General features: G+C 35.4%; 1 protein-coding gene and 1 pseudogene across 2 annotated transcripts in view; both read left to right on the top strand.

Moving 5' to 3' along the window:
- Window positions 1-27,206, top strand: part of ANXA10 (annexin A10) — a 90,743-nt gene that overhangs the window by 52,265 nt on the left and 11,272 nt on the right. For both annotated transcript variants that reach the window (XM_034660163.1, XM_034660162.1), the window contains 3 exons: window positions 9,265-9,378; window positions 10,866-10,956; window positions 11,971-12,050. In XM_034660163.1, coding sequence (XP_034516054.1) covers window positions 9,265-9,378; window positions 10,866-10,956; window positions 11,971-12,050 — 285 coding nt within the window. The remainder of the gene's footprint in view (window positions 1-9,264; window positions 9,379-10,865; window positions 10,957-11,970; window positions 12,051-27,206) is intronic.
- LOC105237151 lies at window positions 24,856-25,574 on the top strand (annotated as a pseudogene).

Below are 27,206 nucleotides of genomic sequence, written 5' to 3'. Positions count from 1 at the left end.
GAGAAATTCTAAGGCACACTTTATATGGGCCTACATCATTGAGTGTTTAAAGAGCAAGTATTTTTTATGATAATAGGAAAAGGCATATAAGTTAAGAGTAGATAAAAATGTTCCCCTGAGCATATTCAGAAAAGCATGTTAGTCATATGTTTACTTCTTGCCCCCGATTACACATAATTATATAAAGGTAAGAGGAACAAGGAAGAAGAAACGACCATTTTACTTTCAGTTTAAATGGAGTGGTCAGAAGAGCTGCACCATGGGTAATCTACAGTTTCATCAGCAGCACAGAACAGCTCAATTTGAAAAGCAAGTATTCATTAGCTTAATGCAAGGCCAAGCTGTGATTCCCACAGAGTCCTTTTAGGGCAAATCTTTGGCAAACAAGAAAGCAGAGGCAGTCAGGCTGGGGAAAGTAACACTCTAAAGGTTGCATCCACAAAGTTATTTATATAACTCCAAGTGAAAATTAAAGGCTTTAATTAGAGCACCTATTTGAAGGCTCCTCTTTGAACATGCAGAGTTTAGCTATTTAAACATATTATTCAATATTTATCCTCCCCACAGAAAGTAATATCTCCTTCCAGATATCCTGATAATACCATACTATTTCTACTATGACAGCACTTAGCACATTTTGCATTGCAAGGTAATTATAATTCCTGTGTTTCTGCCCCCTCCACTAAATAAAACGGCTTGAGGATACAGACCTTCACTTGTTCATCTTTGAATAGCCAAGAATGACTCCAAACAAATAATTGTTGAATTATAAGTAGTCTTCATTCATTTATTTATTGTGTATCAATTTTCTAAGGGCTCACTATGTAGCAGGCACAGTCCTATGGGCTGGTGAAATAGCCATGAATAAAACAGACCAAAAACCCTGCCATGATGGAGCTTACATTCTACCTGGGCGAGGCAGATTAAAAAAAAATTAGTAAAATGTGTCATGTTAGAAAGTAACAGTGCTATGGAAAAAAAGATAAAGCCTGGTGAGAAACATAACAAGTATTAGGAAACCAGGTATAATTTACAATAGTGTGACAAAGGCAAGCTTTATTAAGAAGACAGTGAAGGGTGATGCATGTGGATATCTAGAGAAAGAACACTCACAGAAAAGCAAAAGGCAAAAGCAAAGGCCCTGAGGTGAAAATACGTCTGCTCTTCCAGGATCAATAAGAAGCTGGCTGTAGGTGGAATAGAGAAATCAGGAGCATGGAGAATAGTAGGGGAGAAGGGCAGAGAAGTGACCAAGAACATATTGTGTACCTTGTGAGTCACTGCAAAGACATTGGCATTTGCATGAAATAAAACACCTGGCACGATTGCTTAATCTCAGATCAACTACACCAAAGCAGTTGTAGTTTATCCTGGAGTGTAGAGTGGGAAAGGACATTTCTAGCAGAGGAGTGACTGATGTGATTTTTATTTTTACAGGATTGCACTGTCAGGATGTGTTGAGGGGAGACTGTAAGGTGCAAAGACAGAAGGAAAACTCATTTGGAGGCTATTACATTAACATAGGGGAGTAATGATGATGCCTGGATGAGGGTTGTAGCAGAGAAAGTGGTAAGAAATCCTCAGTTTCTGGATATATTTCTAAGTTAGAGACAACAGAATATACCGACAATTGGATAGCATAAAAGTTGTGAGAAATACAATTTAATAGACAAAATTCTGATGTGGAGAGAGAAGGAGAGAGAGAGGTGAGAGAGGGAGACAGTCTTTTATTAGCCATTTTTGATCTGCAGCAAATTATTTAGTAGTTTCTGAAGAAAATAAAAAGACGTTTTTGAGTACCTAATATGTGCCAGAAAATATTTTAAAAATTTCACTTGAGTTAAATATTTTTATACTTAGATCAACCAGTGAAGTAGATGTGTTGTTACGTTCACTTTACAGATAGAAAAGCAGATACAAAGAGGTTAAGTAACCTGCTTGCAATCACAGCTGCCACTTCACAGTCAGGATTCAAACCTAAATACTTTACCTCCAGAACCTGTACACTCTAATGGCATTAGCTGATATCTGATACTGCTTCTTTCACAGAAATTACATAATTTCATTGATATCTTTTATAAAATCCGTTTACCAAAGCCGTGTATACACACACGCACGCACGTACACCTGAGTTACAAAACAAAGATATACCAGCGCCATCTAGTGGCCTTACGAATCTCAGTGTGCAGTGGAATACATAGCTCTGTGTTCGGTATTAACATACATAGGACAGCATAATATGCAGAGTAACTGAAGATGCTGTTATAAATATTTGAGAGGAATGGTCATCACAGATATGTTAACTAAAGATAAATAAACGACTTACAATGTCAGCTTGAACACTGACTTTATCCTTTACATATAATCAGTAAAACAGGGTTTTTCTCAAAATGAATGAACATTTATTCTTGCACTTATTTATATATTCATTTACAAATTATATATACTATATACTCTGCACATTCCATACTCAGCACTGTGCTAGAGATCAATGATGGATTTAGTAAAATTTATATGAAAGTCTGTGTCCTGACAGACTTTTGGGGGAAATAAATGCATGTAATATAGTCATGGAAAATCTAGTATAATAAATGCAAAGATAGAGTAATAATGACAAAGAAATAATCGACTTCACTTAGAGTTAGAGGAAGGCTCATAAGAAATGATAATTCTAATGTTTCTACCTTTCATCAACTGCCAGCTACCATTATCTCATCCCAATAAATGTATATTACATCAGTCCATCTGCATTTAAACCTTCAATGCACTGCCACTAGATTTAAAAGTTCATAAATACTACATTTGCCATCTATATGTTATGTTCATCATCTTGATAATATATAACGAGTGGCTTTCTACGGCATACATAACATGGAAAAAGAGACAAGTAGGTCAGAATCCCAACTCCATCACTTACTTGGTTATTTACATGGAACTTGCTACTTAAGCTCTACGTGCCACAATTTTCTCACCTATATCATGGGATGTTTATAGTTCCGAGTTGTAATGAGCTATTATGGTTATTCTAATATGCAGAATCCTGTCTAACAGATAGTAAACATTAAATCTTAGTGGTTAATATAATCATCACGCTCTGCTGCTTAAATCTCCACTATTAGGACCTTATCTCTCTGAACAAGAAGGGACATTGGAATAACTAGCTTTCAAAACATTCAGAATTCCAAATCAATTCAATGTATATTTAGAACTAGAGTTAACTGCATATGTCCTGGTTTTCTCCATTTCAGTAAAGTTCAGTTGGAATGAAAGAACAAGCATATTACCTCCAAACAGGATATTATATTACTCATCCGAATAACTTTACAAACTCTTCCTCTCACCTAAGTTTCTCATATGCCCCACCCCACCCAGCCCAATTAAAGAATCATTGCTTTATGGCACCAGTGTATAATTCTAGTGTGGAAAAAAATGCTAAAAACTACTAAATTAGATGATAATTTGAAACTGGGTATTAACTAGTACAGCACATAAATATGGTAAAGTAACTCTATTTGGAAGAGTAAATAAATTGAAGCTTTAGAAAATATTCACTTTGTAGATGCCAAAATAACATGTTAAAATAAAATTAAAATCCACAATATTGAGGTATAATTTATATAAAACATTCATTTCAGTACAACTTGATGAGTTTTCACAAATATGATAGTTCCAAACAATCCACATCCTTGCCAGTACCTGATATTATCAGTCTTTGCAATTTTAGCCACTCAAAAGAATATGTAGTGTTATCTCATTGTGGCCTTAATTCCTATTACTCTAGTGACTAATGTTAATTAAGCATTTTGTGGGCTTATTTCCCATTTGCTTATTTTCTCAGGTTAACTATCAGTTCAAATCCCTTGTCTGTATTTTTGTCAGGTTGTTGTCTGATTATTGAGTTTTAAGAAATTTTTATATGTTCTGGGCACAAGTGTTTTGTCAGACATGTGAAATGACACCTGTGGTTTTCTTAGAAGAACTGAAGCTTTAATTTTGATGAAGTCAAATTCCTCATTTTTTTTTCATTTATGGATTGTTATTGTTATGTACTATCCAAGAATTCTGTGCTACACTCAAAGATTTGTTCCTATGCTTTCTCCTACAAATTTACAGTTTTGGCTTTTCTTTTTAGGTGTATACTTCTCACATAATGTTAAATACAAATAGTAAGAGCGATATCTTTGCCTTGTTCCCAATCTTAGGGCATGAATATTCACTTTTCACTACTAGGTATCAACTCAACTCTAAAGTTTTTATAAATGCCCTCTATCAACGTGAAGGAAATTCCTTCTATCCATTCTTTCCTAAGAGTTTTTACTATGTGTTAAGCTTTTTTAAATGCTTTTGCTATCTCTATTGATATCATGCAGCTTTTCTCCTTTACTGCTAAAATGAGGAATTGTATTTATTGATTTTTCAAGTGTAAACTGACTCTGCATTCCTGGTCATTACATGTCATTGTTTTGACATATATCCTATATTGATGGCTTTGATTTATAAATATTTGGACACACATTTTTTTTGCATCTGCATTCATGAGGAATATCAACGTGCAATTTTCTTTGCATGTGAAGTTCTTTTGATTTTGTTATTAGGGCAATACTAGCCACATAAAATAGATTGAGAAGTCCTCTTTCAGCTACAGTTTTCTACAAGATTTTGTATAGAGTTGATTTTATTTCTACCCTAAATGTTTGATGGATTTTATCAATGATTCCACTGGGGTTTAGAGATTGGCAAGGTGGGGTTAATTATGAATTCAATTTCTTTAATTAATATAAAGCAATCCAGACTGAGTGTAAAATTCTGTTTGAATTTTCTTTGATAATTTGTATCTTTCAAGAAATTGGCCCATTTCAACTAAATTTTTAAAATACAGTGGCATTAATGTGTTCATAATATTTCTTTTTTCCTTTAATGTCTGTAGTATTTGTACATGCCACTCTTACATTCCCGATATTGATATTTTGTATTTTCTCTCTTTTTTTATCGATCAATCTAATTAGAATTTTATTAACATTACTGATCTTTTTAGAGAATCAGATTTTTACTTTATTGAAAGTTTCTAGTATTTATCAATTTTCTGTTTTATTGGTTTCTGATCCTGTTATTATTTTCTTCCTTCTTATCCTGAATTTAATTTAACTTCTAGGTTTTTTTTTGATGTGTAACCTTAGGTCATTTATTTCATATGTTTTTCTTTTAAATATTTAAAGTTAAAAATTTATCTTCAAACACTGTTTTAGCTGCATCCCACAAATTTTAACATGTTGTATTTTCACCTTCAGTAATTTGAAAGTATTTTCTGACTTCCTTATGACTTATTATTTGATCCTTGGGCCATGCAGAAATACATTTTTTAACTTCCAACTACTTGGGATTCTCCACATATATTTTTAATTTCAGTTTTGAAGTTGATTGTATTATAGTAAGAGAACAAATTTACAAAGAGGCACATTACAAGCCATATTGAAGGAAACATCTCAAACATGTGTTAGCCCAACTATGCTAGGACCACACTACTGGGAAGGAGCTATACAGGTGGGCATGGGAGAGGGTGAATGGGCAGAAGATTGAGAAAGCAAAGAAAGCCCAGCCAGGACAGCATAGCTGGGGAGTTAAGTCCTCTATTTCCATGTCTAGGACACAAAGCATGATCCTAAGGGGAAAGTTGAAGTTTGAGTGTAGGTCATCAAGAGTTAACCACCACACCTACTTGACTTCACCCTCAAAACACCTATGCAAGGTAGAATTGGCTTAAAGATGAGGAAGAGTAAGGGTGATTAAAATTACTTTGCAATTTTTTAATAAAATGTAGTTATTAGGTCTATTGCAGACTCTGTTAGATTCCCTACATGAATATGTGATTCCTTTTAAAAAAGCATTTTCTTAAAATTTTACCTGGGAGAGACCATTAGGAAAAGAAGTCAGTCTTGTATCCTAGATGTTTAAAACAACTTAATAATAGGAAAGATTTTGTGGAAATAATTTCAAGGGCACAGGTTTGTTTGTTTTTACATAAAAGATATTACATTTTAAATTTTTAAATAGTAGAAATTAAAGTTAAAATAGCTAATATTAATCAAGATTCATATCTCTTGATAATGCATATTGAGAAAACAAATAATTATTTTGGGGGCGCCTCTGTGGTTCAGTCAGCTAAGCATCTGCCTTCACCTCAGGTCATAGTCTCAGGGTCCTGGGATGGAGTCCCACATCAGGCTCCTTGCTCAACAGGGAGCCTGTTTCTCCCTCTCTCTCTGCCCCTCCCCTCTGCTCATGCACACACACTCTCTCTCTCTTTCTCAAATAAATAAAATCTTTTTTAAAAAAAAAATCATCATTTTAAGAAGCATAATTACTTGGTGAATTAACAGAACACAGGCTTAGAGTTCCTTTGTCACCAAAAACTGCCCTGGTTCCTGAGTTCCCACAGGAGCAAAGATGCAATTATCACATAATTCTGTGCTGTAAGTCTAATTTAATACTCATCTTCTCCTCAAGTGGATCTTTCCGGTCCCTTCATTTTGACTTATTCACACCGCATATAAAAACACACATACGCAGACCCAGTGGTAACCCCCGGCTGCGCGCTTCTCTTTTACTGACTGACTTCCTTTTCGAATGCGCATTAGTCAGGGTTCTCCAGAGAAACAGAACCAACGTAATATGCATGTATGTGCACATTTGCTTGATAGGTGGCGTGAGCCAGACTCCTTACGGACAAGCCTGGGAAGACGGTCTCTGCACTTGGGGCACCCAGGTGTTTCTCATCACAGGAATCCCCCGCGGGCGCTGGGCTCCCATGGAGTAGCTCCGAGATCCCGCGAGACCGAGACCGGCCTGCCTCTGGGGAGAGTGGTTCACCCCCGCAGTCCGCAGGCCTGGTTCAGCCGTCCTCTGAGCCACCTCTGACGCTCAGCACATCACAGCCCATCCTGGCCTTGCCCCGCCATCCAGACCCACACCACTCCTACATATCAAATGAAAGAAAAAAAAATCTCTCCCTCAATCCCTCTCCCTCACTCGCTCTCTCCCTGTCCAAATCCTGGAGGACCTTATAGCAAGGATATAATACGGAGCTCAAAATTTCTTGTAAGAGCAATGGAACCAGTTCAGGGAGAGTGACGTGTTCTATCCCTGTCCGTCTAGCTAGAGAGAGAGATTTTAAGGACTTAGCTCACATGGTCCTGGTGACTGGCAAGCTCAAAATCCATAGGTAGGCCTGCGAACTGGAGACTCCCCAGGGAAGAGCAGCAGTTCAATTCCAAGGGTGGTCTGTTGGTAGAATTCTCTCTTCCTCAGGGAAGGTTAGCCTTTTCCTATTAAAGCAGTTAACTGGGTGAGGGCCACCCATATTTTGGAGAATAATGCTTTACTCAAAGCTTACTGATTCAAATGGTTACTGTGACCCAACCAAGCTGACACATAAAATTAATCATATTAATGGCTTCCCCATCTCCTGTCACAGTGCTACTTGTCCTTCGTGGTCTAAAAGCGACCTGTTTCCCTAATCCTATAAACCCATTCTGATCTTTTATCTGAATTCTTCTAACCGTTTTTTACTACTGCTTTAGGATCTTATGCTGTGAAAAATGATATTGAAAGCTTAGAAAGTGTGTTAGCTCACATTTTTACTTATGTTATCTCTGGGTTTGTGGAATGTGAATCTCCTTGAAAACAGAGATTCTATTGCATTTCTCCAGCACCTACCACTAAGTCTTGGAAACAGTATTAAATCAAATAGTATTGAATGACTGTGAATTTTCATTCAAAAAGAAATTTGAGCTCCTATATGCATGAGAATCTATTTCACAAGCTCATATGTTTATATATGTATATCACACACACACACACATATATGTGTGTGTGTGTGTGTGTGTGTGTGTGTTATATGTTTTAATCATTGATGTAGCCCCAGTACCTAGAATAGTGTCTGGTTCATATCGCCTGAACAACTATTTGGTAAAGAAATTAGAAATAATCAATGCTGCATAGGAGGGAATTAAATAGAATATAAGTTCTATGGAAGAGGGGATCTTATGCTTCTTGTATCTACTCCAAGCACCTGACACAACTCTAGACATGTATTAATTGTTCATTAAATGAATTGCACTGACCCTAACAAAAATTCAACAGGTTCTCCGTATTACCAGTTACCACCTTATGGAAAAATACTTTTATTTGCTAAAAAGAAAATCCACAATACAGGAATGGTATTGTCAGATTATACTAAATAAAATAGAAATTATGACTATTTTATATTTATTATAATAAAGCTTATTATGCCTCATCAGCATCTTTCACTTCAATTCTATTATTGAATCACCTCAGAACTAAAATATTGCATATTTTTTAAGTAAAACTGAATATACCATATATATTTTAACAAGAAATTTTGTTTTAAACATCTTTCAGATATCTTTGTAACCTTACAAAAATACATCTAACCCATATTTTTTTTAAGATTTTATTTATATATTTGAGAGAAAGAAAGCACAAGCAGGGAGGAGGTGGAGGGTGAGGGAGAAGTAGACCTCCCCACTGAGCAGGGAGCCCCACTCTAGGCTGGATCCCAGGTCCCATCCCAGGACCCCAGGATCATGACCTGAGCCGAAGGCAGATGCTTAACATTAAAATGATCAATTTCATATTTTTGTAATATGTATTCCAAGGACAAACATTCAGCATGCTGGTTTTTCTCCACAATTGTTTAACTTTCAAAATTAAAAGAAAAATGTTAAAGTGGCTATTTGATGAAAGTTCTTAGATTAGTCGATTCATTTACACAAGCTTTTTAGCAATAGTATAACCGGAAACTCCTGCTAAAAAGACACTGTTGCAATTATAGAATAAAATGCATATTTTATTTAAGGGTTAATGTTTCATTAATTCCACACAAGAAAACTAAGAACTCCCAACCACAATGTTTTTAGGTTTCAGTATTTACTTATTTTCATAATGAGATCAACAGAGAAGTTGGTGTTGGGATTAGGGAAAGAAGATCATTTTATATTTACACAACTAGAATGTCCATGTAGATGATGTCTAATGCAGAGATGTGGTTACATCAGTCATTTTCAAACCCTCAAGTCCATCATTCCTATAATCCGTATATATAATATATATTATCAAAGCCAGGCTTTTTACTACATGAAGTGACATAGAAAAGGAAATCCTAATAGAAGACTTTCTGTAATTATCCCATTTCTCTTGTAAAATTGGTAACTAATATAATAAAAGTATTTACTTTTTCATCCATAGGACTTAATTGGTGACCTGAAGGAGAAGCTTTCAGATCACTTCAAAGACGTCATGGTTGGCCTCATGTACCCACCACCATCTTACGATGCTCACGAACTCTGGCATGCCATGAAGGTAGTGGTCTGACACAAAAATATACTGTAATAAGCACAAGGCAATATTTCAGTAGAGAGGGAACTGCCCCGTGATGTTGCTGTATGTGATCAGGGGTAGGGGAAGGAATATCTGAGCAAAAATAAAAGAATGAAAATGCTGTGTTTAGGAGAAGTGATCTTTTTAGGAAGAGGGGCCTCTAGACCCCAGTAGCTGGGATCAGCCTGTTCTTTTGCTGTACAAACTCAGATCCATTGCCCCAGCTCTATGCCAAACTACCAAAAGAAAGAACTAAATAAGCTTCCAGGGCTGTTCATATTCGTCTCTCCCTAGTATGCATTCATATATTAAGCAAAAACGTTCTAAGTCATGTAAACCTCTTTGAATTATTTGTAAAAATTGGACTCACTAAGTAAAAATAGGATACTGAGTCAGAGACAAAATATAGATGACATCTTTGTTTATTTTTGTGACCTTAAGTTACTCCTCTACAAAAGCTATTGCTCAAATGTATAAAAATTTTACTTATGAAGAATTAAAAAAAATTTCCTTACAGGAAAGTCATTTCCATAAAATAAATTGACTACAGATTTGTTAGAGACTTTGTTGGCTACGGAGGGGTACAAAAGACTTTTTACATCTTTCCAAATACTGATACTAAACACCTGCAGAACTGTTGCAATCATTCCAATATGATGCCTGCCAATGACCAGATTACTCAATCTGTGAATAATGTGTGACAGGAAAGAGGAAAGGGGAACTAATTAAGGGAACCTGGATTTTGGCCATCATATTTACAGATGAGAATAGACATTGTATAAAATTTATATGTATTTCAACCAATCGCTTTTTTTTAAGTTGCATATGGCAATACCTACATCTTGCAAAATAATGGGACTACAAACTATAAGAAGAAAGTCTTAGGCTACTGTTTAGATAAACTATTATATTTTTTTCAGTATTACATGGAATGGTAAGGATTTATGAAACTTTCTGGAAGATGTGTTGTCTTTATAATCACTAGCACAGAAAAATAGATGCAGATAGCTATAGGAGACCATAGAAAGTACCCAGTCCAATGCTTAGACAAATGGTACAAAAATCCACATTTAGGGAAAGGCAGGGAGCGGGCCCTGAAACATCCTTAGGAAACTAGGAGACCCAGGTTCTAATTTCAGTTTTCCAAAGAACTGATATTCTAGCAGGAAAAAAAATCAGTGTCATGAGCCTTATTCAAACATCTTTTTCCACATCATTTAGAAATGTCCAGGTTGTTTTATTCTAAATGAAGGAACAAGGTTTCAGAAAATAGTATCTTCCCAGGATCAAGTGGCTAGTAAATAGCAGAGCCAGAACTGAATTGGACCTATCTTTATCCAAAACACACTTTCTTTCTCCTCTGCCACCTCTCAGAATACCAGGAATGTGGTAAACACTTATTATACATAAGATGCACTATTATTCCCAATACAAATGCCTTTATATTTCTCCCTTTCTCTGTATTACAGGGAGTAGGCACTGAAGAAAATTGCCTTATTGATATTTTAGCTTCAAGAACAAATGGAGAAATTTTCCAGATGCGAGAAGCCTACTATTTGCGTAAGGAAATATACATATGTACATATATTTTACACACATATAAACTTTATATTTGTCAAATAACACACAAAATATTCCAGTTTATGTGTTTTTAAAAATTTTCTAAGACATGCTTGTATTCAAAATATTACTCACTCAAGACAAATTAACTAAGTAAAACTGATGATTAGGTTATCAAAACTCAACCGATTCTCTAGACAATCAAGTTAAGCAAAGTTTCCAGGAAAATAATTACAAGTTTCTATGAGGTGAGTGTTTCCATTAATGCAAGCAAGCGCCAGCATCGAGCTTCAGGAGCATTTTATTTCTTGCCCAGGAGAGACCAGGTGTATAGACAAAATAGAGCAAATTAGCAAATTCTACAAATATGGTAACTACTTCATTTTACGTAAATCTAAAATTACTCTGATCTGTCTCAAAATCAGATTTTTCCACATTTTAAAATTAGAAAAGTTAACTATTTTCATTTTCAAAAAACTTTAATGCCTTAAGTTGCATTGCATCATGTATTACCTCTCATTGAATGTCAAGAAACTATTCTAGACAGTCAGCTCTGTTACATTTGAACAAGAACAATGGAAATTTCCCAAAGGGAATGAAGTAGGAACCCTCACTTAAAATATTAAAAGGAGACAAAGCACTTGGAAAAAGTGCTGGGCTGGGTAGCAGTGTACGGAAATAGAATGCAGAATTCCGAGTTTTGAGAATTAGAGAATGTGAAAGGACTCTTGGTGTTGTTTCTCGATTTTGGAATAAAGATAATAGCGTTTTAAGAAAACAGACTTGTGCTATGTTACTGTTAGGTGTCCACATTTCTTTGGTGGACTCTTTAGGTGATTGACTTCATCTGAGTAGAAGGCCATAGAAGACAAAGAAATGTCAACAGATTGATATTTACTGTACTTTCCACTCGAACTGGGGAAATAACATTAACTTATTCAAAGTATGTTGACAAGTGGTTCTATAATAAATCACACCTTTTTTTAACATGGAAGTTTTGTTTTTTTTTTCTAGAATACAGCAGCAACCTTCAAGAAGATATTTACTCAGAGACCTCAGGACACTTCAGAGATACACTCATGAACTTGGTCCAGGTATGAAATCCAAAAATTCACACCATTTTGCACTAGTAAAAAATATATATGTTTCGTTTTCAAAAACTAGGACAGAAAACTCCAGTTTAACAGTTAATTCTGTATAATAATTTTACTGAATACCAGCTACATTCAAAGCACTATAATAGAAACATGGCTTGGATATAGGAACAAACAAATATGAATAATACACCATTTTTATTCTAAAAACGTCTACTATATATGATGATTATGATTATAGACATATACATAAATAATTATATATTATGAGGAAGTTAAAAGATTAAATTCTTTTAAAAGATTAGAAATTAGGATTCTAATTCTATTTTTTAAAACTACTAAACAGGTTGGGTGCATACTAGCTTCTGAGATCCTAGTATGGCCTAGTACCATGGGAGGAGAGACGCATGTTTCTCACTTAAGAAAATACTGTAATATAAATATTCTTATAAGCATATTAGAAAAAAAAAGAGAGAGAGAGAGTTGGGGCATCTGGGTGGCTCAGTTGGTTAACTCTCTGCTTTCAGCTCAGGTCATGATCCCAGAGTCCTCGGATTGAGTCCTGCATCGGGCTGCATGGGCAGCCTGTTTCTCCCCCTCCCTCTGCCAGCTGCTCCCCTGTTTGTGCTCTCTCTTTCTCTCAAATAAATAAATAAATAAAATCTTCAAAACAAAACAAAACAAAAAAATGGGATGCTTGGGTGGCTCAGTTGGTTAAGCGTCTGCCTTCAGCTCAGGTCATGATCCCAGGGTCCTGGGATAGAGTCCCATATTGGGTTCCCTGCTCAGCAGGGAGTCTGCTTCTCCCTCTCCCTCTGTCCTTGCCCCTGCTTGTGCACTCTCTCACTCTCTCTCTCAAATAAATAATTAAAATCTTAAAAAAAGAGAGAGAGAGAATCAAAACTATCAGGTTCTATCTCTCTTTCTAAAGAGCTAATAAGTAGAAATCCAGAATTTGAGTTGAATCCTATAGACTCCCAAGTGCCAGCATATGATCCTCAGCACTGCCTCTGAAAATTCTGTGGTACTGTACATCACCACAAAAGAACACTACTTTAAATTAAAATTAAAATTTGACACTTGTTTTGTTTTTCTACACTGACAACCTGGTACGTAATTATTTCTATCCAATTAGTATTTCTTGAAAACATCCCACATATTATCATTGTAACAATATTTTTAGATACAATTAACCTTTGTTTTATGAATATTCTTAAATATGCCTGTCATCCAATTCAGCAAAGGCATTCAGGAATGTAAAGAGAATCACTGTTCATTTCTTTACTATCAAAAGAAAGTCTCAAAGTCAATAGCTGGGAAAAACGTCTTAAAAACCAGTATTTTGGTTTGGTTTTATGTTGTATGAGTGTTTGTGTGTGTGTGTGTGTGTGTGTGTGTGTGTGTGTGTGTGTGTGCCTTTCTAAATCCCCAAATTTGGGATGCCTGGGTGGCTAGTCCGTTAAGCATCTGCCTTCAGCTCAGGTCATGGTCCCAGGGCTCTGGGATAGAGTCCCATGTCAGGCTTTCTGCTCAGCGGGAAGTCTGCTTCTCCCTCTGCCTGCTGTTCCCCCTGCTTGTGCTCTCTCTCTCCGACAAATAAATAAATAAAATCTTTTTAAAAAATAAATAGAAATCCCCCAAACTTTTCTCTTTATGTCAAGAACATAACAAAGTAGTTGGTAGTTAGCACAAAATTTCACTAAGAACCATAAGTAAGTAGATTTTTATACATGGGAACGTAAAATTAAGAAAAGACTTCATTGCCTTTAAAGAAGAAAGAACAAATGATAGCCCTTTTAGAGAATAAAGGTGGAACAGTGATACCTAGAAAGGCAAAGAAAGACCAAGAAGGAGGGGACTAGCATGAGAATGCTGCCTGAGGACCTGGGGAGCCCAGGGTCCCACACGTTCAGGTGTGGAGTCCAAACCACCAGATGAAAACATGGAGTGTTCTTTTTCCTTTTCTCTGAGCCACTCCTGTACCAATTGCCTCAATGAGTTGCTGGATTTTTTTAGCCTAAACATTTCTATGGCCACTATTGCCAAACTCTGAGATGTTCTTGCTTGTCCTTTAACCTCTTCCAGTTTATCTAAAGTGGTACTGTGGAGTATATCCACTGCGAGGGTGGTATCTCTTTCACAGCTTGATTTGGGCAAGTTTAGAGATCTAGCAGTTTGTTTGCAGCTTGAGTAACCCACTTTTCTTTAATCTGGATTCATGATGTCCTTGAAAATCTAAATACTTAGGAAACTTAGAAGAATTCTAATGTAATTGCTCCCAGGGAATACCATATACAATTTAGCCATACCCAAACTTCTCTCCTAGACATATTTCTTTGCATCCTTTCACTCTCCCTGACCATAACTCTTGTTTTTCACAACATAAAGCCAGTTCCTGTAAGTCCTCTCAGATAATAAATTTAGTCAGATACTTGCTGCAGGGGTGAGTATTAAAAAGTGTTTGCTTTTCAAATCTTCTTCAAGTCCCAGCTCACAGTGCCCGGAATCAGCGGTTTCCCCTTTAAACGGTTAGAGACACCAAATATCTGGACTTGCTCTCTACTCTCTTTTATTTCTGCTTGCACACCAGCCAATTACTTACTGAGCTCATCTCTTTCTTGTAATACATGGCCAAAAAAAAAGTAAAAGTAAATGCCATTTCTCATGCTCACATGGAGACCAGGAGAGGTGCTACTCATCAGATTGCAGCTTTCCTCCAAGAAGTGATTCAGAGACTCAGTCTCTTTCCATCTAGTGGCTAATCTATCTTTACACCTTCCCTCTAACTTCATCATGCCTGTCCTCAATCTACAGAAGCAGAAAGACACTGGAGGATGGTTCATGGGAATTTTTATGGGCCTCGCTGTGATGTCTATCACTTTTGCTCACATTTCATTGGCTAGACCTCCATCAGATAACTCCCCTTAATATCAAGGGTGGCTGTAAAATATAGTCCAGTTGTTTGTCCTCAAAGAAGATAAAACAAATTTGGAGATCAGCTATCAATATGAAAACAAGACTTGAAAAGCTGCAACCAAAACCGGCCAGTGAGCAACAGAAGGAAGAATGAAGACATTTATGGCAATAAGCAGGAAATCTATGAGGATGACTATTTTGGGCACAAAATAGAGGATGTCCCAAAAGATAGCAGTATATAAACGAAGAAAAAAATAAAATGTCCTGCATTATTTCTTAAAAGTACTTTAAAATGTCTTTGCATTTTTATCCATGCTTTATATTTTTTGACATATCCTTATTGTGTCACCATTTTTAATAATCTTTAAAAGATGACTATATGAAAGTTTCTTGGCCCTACTTCTAATCTTACCTGTAGAATGATGATGTTCATCATGCTATATACTATATATATAATATACAATTTTAATTTGAACATATTAACTATATTTTAAATTTTTATACAACTAATCCTATCATGAATAATTAATTCATATGAGATGAACAAAAATCCAACTCCATTTTAATCTTTTATTTCTTCTGTTTTGGTTTTGGCCTTAATAAACTATGTATGTGTAAAAAAAAATCAGTCCAACATTTACCTGTATTTGATTGATTGATTGCTGAGTTGTTCCAACAAGCAAGTTTCAAAAATGCTAATATGAAAGCCAGTATGGGAGTAATCTGTTCCCATCAGGCCTCTGATTGAACCAACACTTCAAAGCCTCCTTCTGCTCCATAGAAATTGCCCTCCTCCAAGCCTGTCTTACGTATTTCTATTCCATCTTACCATATAATGTGAGATGTGTTTACACATCTCCCAGTAGCTTCAGTTTCCCAATCATGAGAACTAAGCCCTATCCAACTTTATAGTCTTAGAACAGGGGTCTATGTATGAAACATGGAAAGCAAGTCAGATTTTTTGGAAATAAATGCTGCAAAGAACAAATTCTTAGAAAGTCTGAGTGAATAAAGTTCAATGCTTGCTGAAGTCAGAGGCTTCATATACAATGGGTTTGTACCAAGGTTCTGGAATGAGCATCATTTGCACACCTGGAGAGGAGGAGGGAAGGTGGTGCAAGGTGAGTGGAAAGATCCTGCATGAGCGTGCTGGCTGGCTCGAAGGACCCCTGCTGAATAGAAAAATTTGTCTGATTAAATTGCTGGCTGAGATGCCAGGCTGACAAGGTTCCTGTAAGCAGTAGAGAACCACAGGGACATTTTTTGGCAGCATGTGAGATGACTGGGAAGATTTTACCTATTATCATGTCTGTGTAAGCAGGAAAAAAAATTAAGTTGCACATGTCATGATAATTTACCACAACAAATAGAAAGAAACTTAGAGTGAGAGCCTCACTTGTGACTTAATTTAAGAGAATCTGACTTATTAAAAATAAAAACTAGTATCCCCTTCTTATCATCTTTAATTCTTAATTCCATTCTCTTTGAGTTCGTATTGATCAAATCAATCAGATGTACCCTGAATATATGCTGAAGTGAGACAAGAAACAATGAGAAGACTCAGCAGAAGGCAAGGGACATGCATTTAGGCAAGAAAAAGCTATTAACTATTCCTCTCTTTTGTTACTCGGATTGTCTTACTGGCCATCTTCCAGCAGGGAGAACAGTTAGAATTCTTGATGTTCCAGCTAAGACTAAAGAATAAAAGGAAACAAGGAAACATTCAGTTTAGGGAAAAAAATACAGAATATCCCCCAGCTATTCAGGAAAATAGACCCATAGCCATATGCTGATGTTTTTTCCTGAAATTACAAATGGAAATATTTACCTTACAGATATTTCTATTTTTTTAATTCTACAAAGCTCTGTTTTTTAAAAAACAAAGTTTTTTCAACATTTCTGAAGTTAAAGTATTGTATTACTAGACACAAGAAAGATAAAAATTAAGAATTGTTTCTACCTTGTCTAGAACCAGTCTGTATACAAAAATAGTTAAAGTGAGAGCATGACTATTATTAATGAATTTTTCCTCTAAGATATCAATGGCAGTGAATTACTACTTCAATTTCCTTCTTTTCTTATTATTTATTTTGCTGTCTTCCTCATTCCGGGTGGATTAACATGTCCAATCAAACACAGGTGGTACGGTTTCCCTTAATACGTGTTTGTTGCACTTAAAAACCTCCTGTTGTACTTCACACCTATTCTGTATGATTGAATTCAAGAATTAATAAATATATTAGATCAGAACACTAACTCTCCATTCGTTGCCAGACAACACCGATTTTAATTCTTTTTTATCCTTTCTGTGCAGTATGGGTGTGTGTGCCCAAGTTATTCTCAGTTTTGAATTAGGAATAAAAATTTCTAAGGAAATCATTGCCGAGGAAACCAAGTATTAACTGCACCAGATTAAGGAGAGATTGGTAATTTGGATTGATTGGATTTCTTCAAATTATTAACTTGAAAAAGGTGGTATAGTACTAAGCAAATCCACTGACTTTTCAGTTAAATTAAAAATTTTTGAAGGCTCCTGGAGGGCTCACTCAGTTAAGTGTCTGCCTTCAGCTTGGGTCATGGTCCCAGAGCCCTTGCGATGACCACCCAATGTCTTATGGAAGTGTTAAATCATTGTGCTGTGTACCTGAAACTAATTTTATACTGTATATTAACTAACTGGAATTTAAACAAAAACTTAAAAAAAATTCAATTTGAAAAGACCATAACTTTTTAATTTTCAACTAATGATGCTACAAAATATAAATTAAAACAACAGTTTTGCTGTCAGAAATTCATATTGGCATAGGCATTGCCCCTAATAAAGGAAAGCCAACAGTCCCATTGTAAATCCATGAGTTGCATCCAAATATCAAACAAGTTCTTATTTTCTTAATATCCAAATAGAAATTTATTTCAATTTATTGATGAAAAATATACATTCTGTGGTAGGAAATAAAATGTATTTTTTTAGGATAACTTTGTATTCCATTAAAGCTATATCACAGTCCAGCTTCTGCTGCCGAATCCTGCTTCCTTCCTCTCCCTTCCATAAGTGATTTTCCCAAGCACACTCCATAATAAATAAGACACGTACTGATCTCCATCTCAGTCAGCTTTCCAAAGAACCCAAAGGCTCTATCCCATCCTTGTAGAGACAAGGACACCCAGGCTTAGGGGGATTACCATTACACATCTACTGAATGAGAGGGACAATATGAAAACAGGCCTAAGTACACTATCATCCCATTGTTGAAATCTAATTTCTCTTACCTTCAACCCCATTTGACTCCACTCCCATTCTACTTCTATTTGGTAAAATGTCAACGGCCAATATTCAAATAACCTCTTAAAATCTCTGTGCCTCTTGAATGGTTGAGCTATAAATCACTTAAAAGTACTGACATCTCAGAATCAGGATTGCAGTGGATTTATTTAAAGCAAAGATTCTTATATTCCAGAAAAAAGGAAAAAAAAAACAACAACACACAGTTCTGAAAATTAAGCATGACAGAAAATAAGTCATGGGGGGAATAATCAGCGAACAATGTTTTCTCAGGGTAATAGGGCAATCAATCTCATTCATAATTGCAGTTCCTTTTCTGTGAAATTAAACAATAACGCTTTATTATTGATAAAGAGTATATGTGAGTATGTGTATTTGTATATATAGTAATATTACCTATATAGACATACGTATTTTAAAACAACACACTAATTTATGTCATCATAAGGTTTTACTTAATTTGGATTATGACTTTATAGTATAAGGTATTATTTATTAATTTTAATTTCTAGAGTTGGAACATTAAATTGTGCTTGTGTGTTTAACTTTGAAATAGCTTTTCAATGTAGTAAAGTTTTCCTTCCAATAGAGAATATCAAAAAGTGAGGGTGAATAGAGACATAGATTTTATAAGAAGCCAAGGAAAATGAATACAGTTTACTTGAAGATTAAATACTTATGAAGCTTGACAGTACATTTCTCTTAAAATGTAAAACACACTTTACAAGTATAAAATAATATGCATTTCACAGAAATTACTTAAATTACAACAGAAAATGGAAGTAAAAAGAGGAATTTTAGTATAATCTCCTTTAATAAGTCTTTTTGAAGATCAGAAGTCTCATGTAATTCATACTGCTTATGTATAAATAATTATGTATAATTAAATGTATATTTTTCTTAGATTTTTTAATATTTTGAAGATTTCCCATTGATTCCCAACTTCTACATTAGTGGCTCTTCAGTTTGGAGCTTCTGATTTACCATTTGGATTAGTAAATCTAGAAGGCTGGAAAAGATAAAAAGTGAATTAGGGAACTAAAAAGTTTATCACTTCCTCTGACCACCATCTGTGGTGTATACCACTTCAGAGAGAATCTCTCTAGACATTCTACCAAAAGGAAATGGAATTCCTTCCTAAAGGTTGTGCACTTTAGACTCATGAGTTCTAACCAGATACCCGAGGGCTACTTCAGTGTAAACAGATTTCTTCTACCCTATAGTTGGGATCACTGTTCTCTCTCTCAATCTCTCTCTGGCTCTCTCTCTCTCCCTATGTCTGTCTGTCTCTGTCTTTCTCTTTCTTTCTCAATCTCCCTTTCTCTCCGTAGATAGATAGATAGATAGATGATAGATGATAGATAGATAGATAGATAGATAGATAGATAGATAGATAGATGATAGATAGATGATAGATAGATAGATGATAGATAGATGATAGATAGATAGATAGATAGATAGATAGATAGATAGATACACTCTATGTAAAACCAGGTGTATATCTATATATCTTTTTTCCTTAGCCATATTATAAGTCAGTTGTATGTCCTTATATTTATTATTTTATCTTCTTGAGATTCAGATTAGAGAGATTTACTTTGTAAATTAAGGAATGTGAACCCATGCTTCTCTCAATTGCCTCCCATACAAATATTCTAAAATTATTCAATTATTGTAATTACATCCACTACTTCCCTCTGCATTTTATTTGATTTTCAGAATCAAAGTAAAGACTGTCTGTAGCTTTCATCTTTTTAACATCATGAAAATCAGGCACACCTCTTTTGTGAATTAATAGAGATTGAGGGAATTGGAGCATAGAAGCCTTAAGATATTCATGAAATGGAAAGTGGTGAAAATTATTGTCATATTTTCTGGGAGAGATTTTTTACTTAATCTTTAAAGTATTTTACAAAAGGGATATTTCTAATAAGAAAATAACTCAGCCAGAACACCTTCTTCTTGAAAAGTAATGCCAATCATCAAATGGGCTTACAACACTTCGTGCATGCTTTTATTAACTAGATTTACAGGAGATCTAATTATCTGTCAAATAATAAAAAATTAATCACTTGGAGATTAATTAACCAGTACGTGCAAATCACACTGGAGATGATAAATGTTTTCACAGAAGGAGTGGAAACGACCCAATTGGATGCTTACTCCTCATCTTAGCTGTTAGGATTTTCCTTACAATGGTTTCTCAAACTTGTACAGTGAGACAAGTTTGTTGTCCATTCTGGGGATGTTATTGCCATCAGATTTCAGGGATTATCTGTAGTCAACTTACCTGTTCCAAATATTTTCAGCTTGATTTTTATTCCCTTAATTTCTTCTTTTTACAGTTTTATTTTGCCCCAACCCAAATTCTGTACTCATTTATGCCATTTCTCTGGCATTTATATCTGTTAAACACACCATGCTGCTATCTTAGGCTTTTTACATGACGAAACCTGCTTGACTTGCCTTGGTGGAAAAAGCTAAATCATAAACTTACTTATTCACATTTTTTAATCTACCAGTCTGCTTAAAGTGCTTTTGGTAATTAACTGCACAAAGAAGTAAACAGACAAGCACCATTTCAAGTTCGATGTCAAAACTTTTATATTTCAAAAAATATTTCAGATACAGAGAACTGCAGAAAATTCTTAAATATTTCTCACAAACTTTGTAAGGGTAAGGGTTTACTTAGCTATGTAGTTTGATTGGAAATCACTAAGAAAATTTCAATGATCCATAAAATTTTCCTACATATACTAACTCATCTTTTTTTTATTATTTAATTCCCGTGTAGTTAACATAGTGTTACAGTAGTTTCAGCTCTGCAATATAGTGATTCAACAATTTCATATATTGACTCAGTACTCAAGATGAGTATACTCCTTGCTGACTAACTGAATACAATAAAAAAAAAGATAAGTGTACTCTTAATCCCTCCCACCTATTTTCCCCATCCCCCACCCCCACATCCCCTCTGGTAACCATCCATTTGTTTTCTATAGCTAAGAGTCTATTTTTTGGTTTGTCCTTTTTTTTTTCCTTTGTTCATTTGTTTTGTTTCTTAAATTCCACCTGTGAATGAAATCATGTGGTATTTGCCTTTCTCTGACTGGCTCATTTTGCTTAGCATTATACTCTCTAGCTCCATTCATGTCATTGCAAAGAGTAAGATCTCATTCTTTTTTATGGCTGAGTAATATTTCATTGTGTATATATGCCACATCTTCTTTATCCATTCATCTGTTGGTGGATACTTGGACTGCTTCCATAGTTTGCCTGCTGTAAATAATGCTGCAATAAACATAGGAGCGCATATATCCCTCCAAATTAGTGTTTTCATATTATTTAGCTAAATACCCAGTAGTGTAATTAATGGATCATTGGGGGGCTCTATTTTTAATTTTTCGAGGAACCATTATACTATTTCACAGTGGCTGAACTGGTTAACATTCCCACCAACATTGCATCAAGGTTCCTTTTTCTCCACATCCTCGCCACCACTTATTTCTTGAGGTTTTTATTTTAGCCATTCTGACAGGTATGCAGTGATATCTAATTGTGGTTTTGATTTGCAGTTCCCTGATGATGAATGATGTTGAGCATCTTTTCATCCATCTGTTGGTCATGTGGATGTCTTCTTTGGAGAAGTGTCTGTTCAGGTGTTCTGCCCATTTTTTAATTGGATTACTTGGGGGTTTTCGGTGTTGAGTTGTATAAATTCTTTACATGTCTTGGATACTAATCCTTTATTGGATATGTCCTTTGGAAATATCTTCTCCCATTCAGTAGGTTGCCTTTTAGTTTAGTTGGTTGTTTCCTTTGGTGTGTAGAAACATTTTATTTTGATGTAGTCCCAATATTTTATTTTTTGCTTTTGTTTCCCTTGCCTCAGGAGACATCTAGAAGGATGTTGCTACAGCCAATATCAGAGAAATTACTGCCTATACTCTCTTCTGGAATGTTTATGGTTTCAGGTCTCACATTTACATCCTTAATTCATTTTGAGTTTATTTTAGTGTATGGTGCAAGGAAGTGGTCCAGTTTCATTCTTTCACATGCAGGTGTCCAGTTTTCCTAATACCATTTATTGAAGAGACTGTCTTTTTCCCATTGGAGAGTCTTTCCTGCTTTGTGGAAGTTTAATTGACCATATAAATGTGGGCTTATTTCTGGGCTTTCTATTCTATTCCATTGATCTACAGAAATCTGTTGCATTTCTATACACTAATAAGAAGCAGCAGAAAGAGAAATTAAGAAAACAATGACACAATTGCACAAAAAATAATAAGATACCTAGGAATAAACTTAATCAAGGAAGTGAAAGACCTGCGTTCTGAAAAATGTAAAACATTGATGAAAGAAATTGAAGACAACACAAAGAAATGGAAAGACATTCCATGCTTATGGATTGCAAATATTGGTAAAACATCTATACTACCCGAAGAATCAACAGATTTAATGCAATCCTTATCAAAATACCAATAGCATTTTTCATAGAACTAGAACAAACAATCCTAAAATTTGTATGGAACCACAAAAGACCCCAAAGAGTTAAAGCACTCTTTAAGAAGAAAAACAAAAGTGGAAGTATCATAATTCCAGACTTCAAGTTATATTACAAAGCTGTAATAATATAACCCATCTTTGAATTCTGCTATCTTAAAGTTATTTCTTTAGCTTTCCTACATTCATTTAGTATTGATTCAATCAGTATTTGTCAAGTGCCTGCAACATGCCAAGCATGAGTCTAGGCAATAGGGAATTGTCAGTGAACAAAAGAGACAAAGACCTCATCAGTGTTTAAGAAGCTTACATTCTAATGGGGGAATAGGAACAATCCAAGAGAAATCTAATGAATAGGTACATTATATAGAATGTTAGAAGGCAGTGAAAGATATGGCAGAGCAGGATAATGGGGATAGAAATTGTTGGGCTGGGCATAGTAGGTAGGTTGCAATATTACATAGATTGGTCAGGAAAATCTCATAGAGAACAGGGAATATGAGCAAACATTTGAAAAGAATGTGCCAGCAAATAGGGCATTTCAGGCACAGGAAAAATAGGGGAAAGTTCTAAGGCAAGGGAATGAATGGCTGACAGTTTTAAAGAATAGCAAGGCCAACTGGTGCTATCTGAGCAAGCCAGGGAAATGTTCTATAGTAGTGATAAATAATGTCAGAAAGGTAACAGGTGATGAAATTGGGTCAAATCTGCGGCCTTGTAAGGACATTTGCTTCTTCTGAATCAAAGGGGGAGCAGAGAATCATTACTGGATTTTGAGAAAAGGAATGATATGATCTTATGCTTTAAAGTATTCACACTAGATGCATTGTTGAGGAAAAGGTAGGGAGATGGTATAGAAACAAGCCTGTAAGGATGCTATATCAACAAAAATTTTGTCAAGATACAATGTTAATTTGGACCTGTAGGAGAGCTCTGGCAGGGATGAAAAGTGCCCAGATTCTGCATGTATTTCAAAGGTAGTGTCTATATTATTTCCTGAGGAATTAGATGTAGGATATAAAGTAAAAAAGAAGGAATAAAATGTTACTCAGTTTTTTAGTCTGAGCAGTGGGAATAGTGGAGTTGTCATAAACTGAGATGTGGAGGGTTATGGATGTAAGAGGTTTTTGAATTGGAGGGCGACCAGGAGATAGATTTTGAACAGTTGTGTCTAATATGTATATTAGAAATCCAAGTGAAGATATTCGGTTGGCAATTGCAATATATGCACCGGACATCAGATGGTAGAGCTAAGCTAGTAATGTAAAATTGGGTATCATTACAACATAGATGGAATGTAAAGCCACGTGAACAGTTAAGATTAACAAGGGAAGGATTGTAGATGCAGAAAAGAGCAGTACCAGAAACTGAGTACTACAACTTTCCAGTATTAAGAAACTGAAAGTAAAAGGGGGACCAATACACAAGACTGAGAAGGAGTAACCAGGGAAATAGAAAGAAGGAAAATGAGAGTGTAGGATTCTGGAAGCCCAGTGACGAAGGCATAGCAAGGAGGAGAGACTGAGCAATTGCATCAAATCCTACTAATAGGTCAAATAAGATGAAGACTATGAATTACCACAATAAGTTTATGTTATTAAAGAAATGGCATATTTCCATAGAAGATATAGTATATTTATTGTTTTTAGTCATTTGTTGCTTGAGTAAATTAAAACCATAAGAGACCGACCAGAGGATATTGTCTGAAAATAATGAGTTCTTTAGGCTAAGGGAAGAGTATAGTAACCAACTCTCAGGCCAGAAATAGCACCGAAATAAAAAGTCATCTTTTTCAAATAATCAGACCTTGAGCAATTCACTTAGTATCTGTAAACCGATTTATTATCTTCAAGATAAGGGGAAAACTATACAACCCTTAAGCCTCCTGCACCCCAAAACTTGTACAATTTGAAAATAAAATAACTCCTAGAATTCTACCACTTAATAAAATTACATTCACACTTAAATGTTGTTTTCTGTTCTTTGCCCGTCTATGTAGAAAGCATATTTTTATACAAAAATATACAGATTTTAAAAATAAGAATTTCATGTGTGCGTTCTTAGTCACCTGATATTTTAGGCAAATAAAATGTGGCAGAAGAAATGTGTCTGATAATTTTGTACCAACTTTCCTCGGTAAAGCAGAGGCAGTGGGGAAAGACGGCATTGGCTGTTCCACAGCGGGCCTGGACCATGGAGCTGCTCACTGCGCTACCAAGAACATTATCAAGTTGCTATAGCATCATGGTTCAGATTTGTTTCTTGCAGAACGTAAGTTAATAGGAAACATTAAAAATGTGATCAAGACAGCTAACAAGAACCATTTGGTTATAGTCTATAACCATCTTTCTGAAAGCAGTGTTTCAAGGGTAATGAAAGTATAAGTAAAGTGGCTAAGCAGGTGAAAAATGCGAAGCTTAATGAAGATAAACCCAAAGAAACCAAGTCTGAAGAGACTCTGGATGAGGGTCTACCAAAATGTATAAAATCTGTTCTTATAAAGGGAGATAAAACCAACTTCCCAAAAGGGGCAATGCTGTTCACTGCTGGTATACAGAAACACTACAGGATGGGACTGTTTTGATACTAATATTCACAAGAGTTCAAAGGAGAAGAAAAAAGCCATGCCTTTAAGTTTTAAGGTTGGAAAAGGCAAAGTCATCAGAGGATGGGATGAAGCACTCTTGACTATGAGTAAAGGAGAAAAGGCTCAACTAGAGATGGAACGAGAGTGGGTCTATGGAAAGAAAGGACAACATGATGCCAAAATTCCACCAAATGCAAAACTCATTTTTGAAGTGAAATTATTGGATATTGATTGAAATAGCCATGCTTCGGACTTAAAGACATCAGCAACAGTAAAACATGACCTTAAAGAAGCTTATGTAACTAATTAGAACTCGTTACTATTTTAAGGGAAAAGTCAACTGGAAAATTCAAGAAGTTGGATATTGTTTATTAGATACCCCAACTTTTAAGATATGTAACTCATTATAAGTCCCTAAAGTGTGAAATATTTTACTACATTTGTGTAAAATATTGGTTAAGGAAAACTAGTTTTCCTTTTATCTCATGTTGTAAACTAAAAGGTTCAATAAAAATGTACACAGTGTCTTGAAAAAAAAAAGTTTGTATCAATTTTTCCTTAGCTGGATACCTCTAGGTAATACACAACTTCTAAGTTATGATTAAACATATTAAGTTTTCCAGGGCTACAAATTTACTCACAAAAATATGTAGTTTATTTCTCTATGAATAAATTGATATGCTTCCAGCTTTGGGTGAACAAGGAAAAAAGCCTAATATTTAATTTAATATAGCAAATTTAATCCATATGGTACTTTGAATAGTCAATGTGAGTACATGTTCAATATCATTTACACAGTTATTGAGTTAAATACTCAACTCTCAGATTTCTGGCGCTCCCCTCTCCTTCTTACCAAGAGAACACTTGGTGGAGAGACATTTGTGTGTGGTTTAGGAGACAGCTTTATGAGAGTGATAGTGCCTCAGATCATGAAGATATTTTCTGCATCCTTGCTCATATTGGCTATGGAATGGTAGTTCTGGACAACTCTGCACACGTAGCTGATAAGATATAGATGTGCGGGGTATAGCATTTCTCAATATCAGCTTCCAAATCATGCAGCTAGTTAATTTATGACCCTTTTTCTGTCTCAATCTGGTCAGAGCCAAGTAACCTTCTATGATGGTTTAGCCCCATCTTTACTCTCACTGGAGCTGTAGAATCCCCCTAAGTTCTAGGTCCCACATGGTTTACCAATGTGGTCTATTTTATAGCTCTTGGCTACTAGAACAATCTGTCCCTGCTATGGTCATAAACATCTCCATCTGTCAAGCTCCCCAGCCAGGTTCTCAGCTGGCTTGCAAGTTCCTCCATCAAGAGCAGATAAGATATTTGGGAACCATTAATGCTACTTAGGGATTGAGATCAAGAGAGTTGTATTTAGGACCTTCCTCTGCCTGATCTTGCTATATCACTGAGTTCCTTGCAATGTGGCTATTTCCAGAATCCAAAATGATGATAGGAGCAGAAACCACTGTATTCTCAGTGTTCTCTCAGCATAGTTAAAAAAGAAGGAAGGAAGGAAGGGAGGGAGGGAGGGAGGGAGGGAAGGAGGGAGGAAGGAAGGAAGAAGGAAGGAAGGAAGGAAGGAAGGAAGGAAGGAAGGAAGGAAGGAAGGAAGAAAGAAATCCTGATCCAAGGAAAGAAGAAAGGAAAAGGAACAAAAAGCAAACAAACCATCACAAAAACTATAAACCTGGTTCCAAAGAAAAAGAAAGAAGAGAAGAAAGGAAGAAAAAAAAAGCTTCATCCAAAAATGAGAAAAGGAAACAAACAATTGAACAAAAAACTATAAGCCTGATTCCCAAGAAAAAAGAAAAAAAAGTTTTAAATTAAAAATAAACTAATAAATAAAAAATAAAAAAGA

This window comes from Ailuropoda melanoleuca, chromosome 5, assembly GCF_002007445.2.
Source record: "Ailuropoda melanoleuca isolate Jingjing chromosome 5, ASM200744v2, whole genome shotgun sequence".
In the NCBI taxonomy this organism is placed as follows: domain Eukaryota; kingdom Metazoa; phylum Chordata; class Mammalia; order Carnivora; family Ursidae; genus Ailuropoda; species Ailuropoda melanoleuca.
The sequence above is the reverse complement of the archived record's forward strand: the minus strand, read 5'-3'. Positions and strand labels throughout refer to the sequence as shown.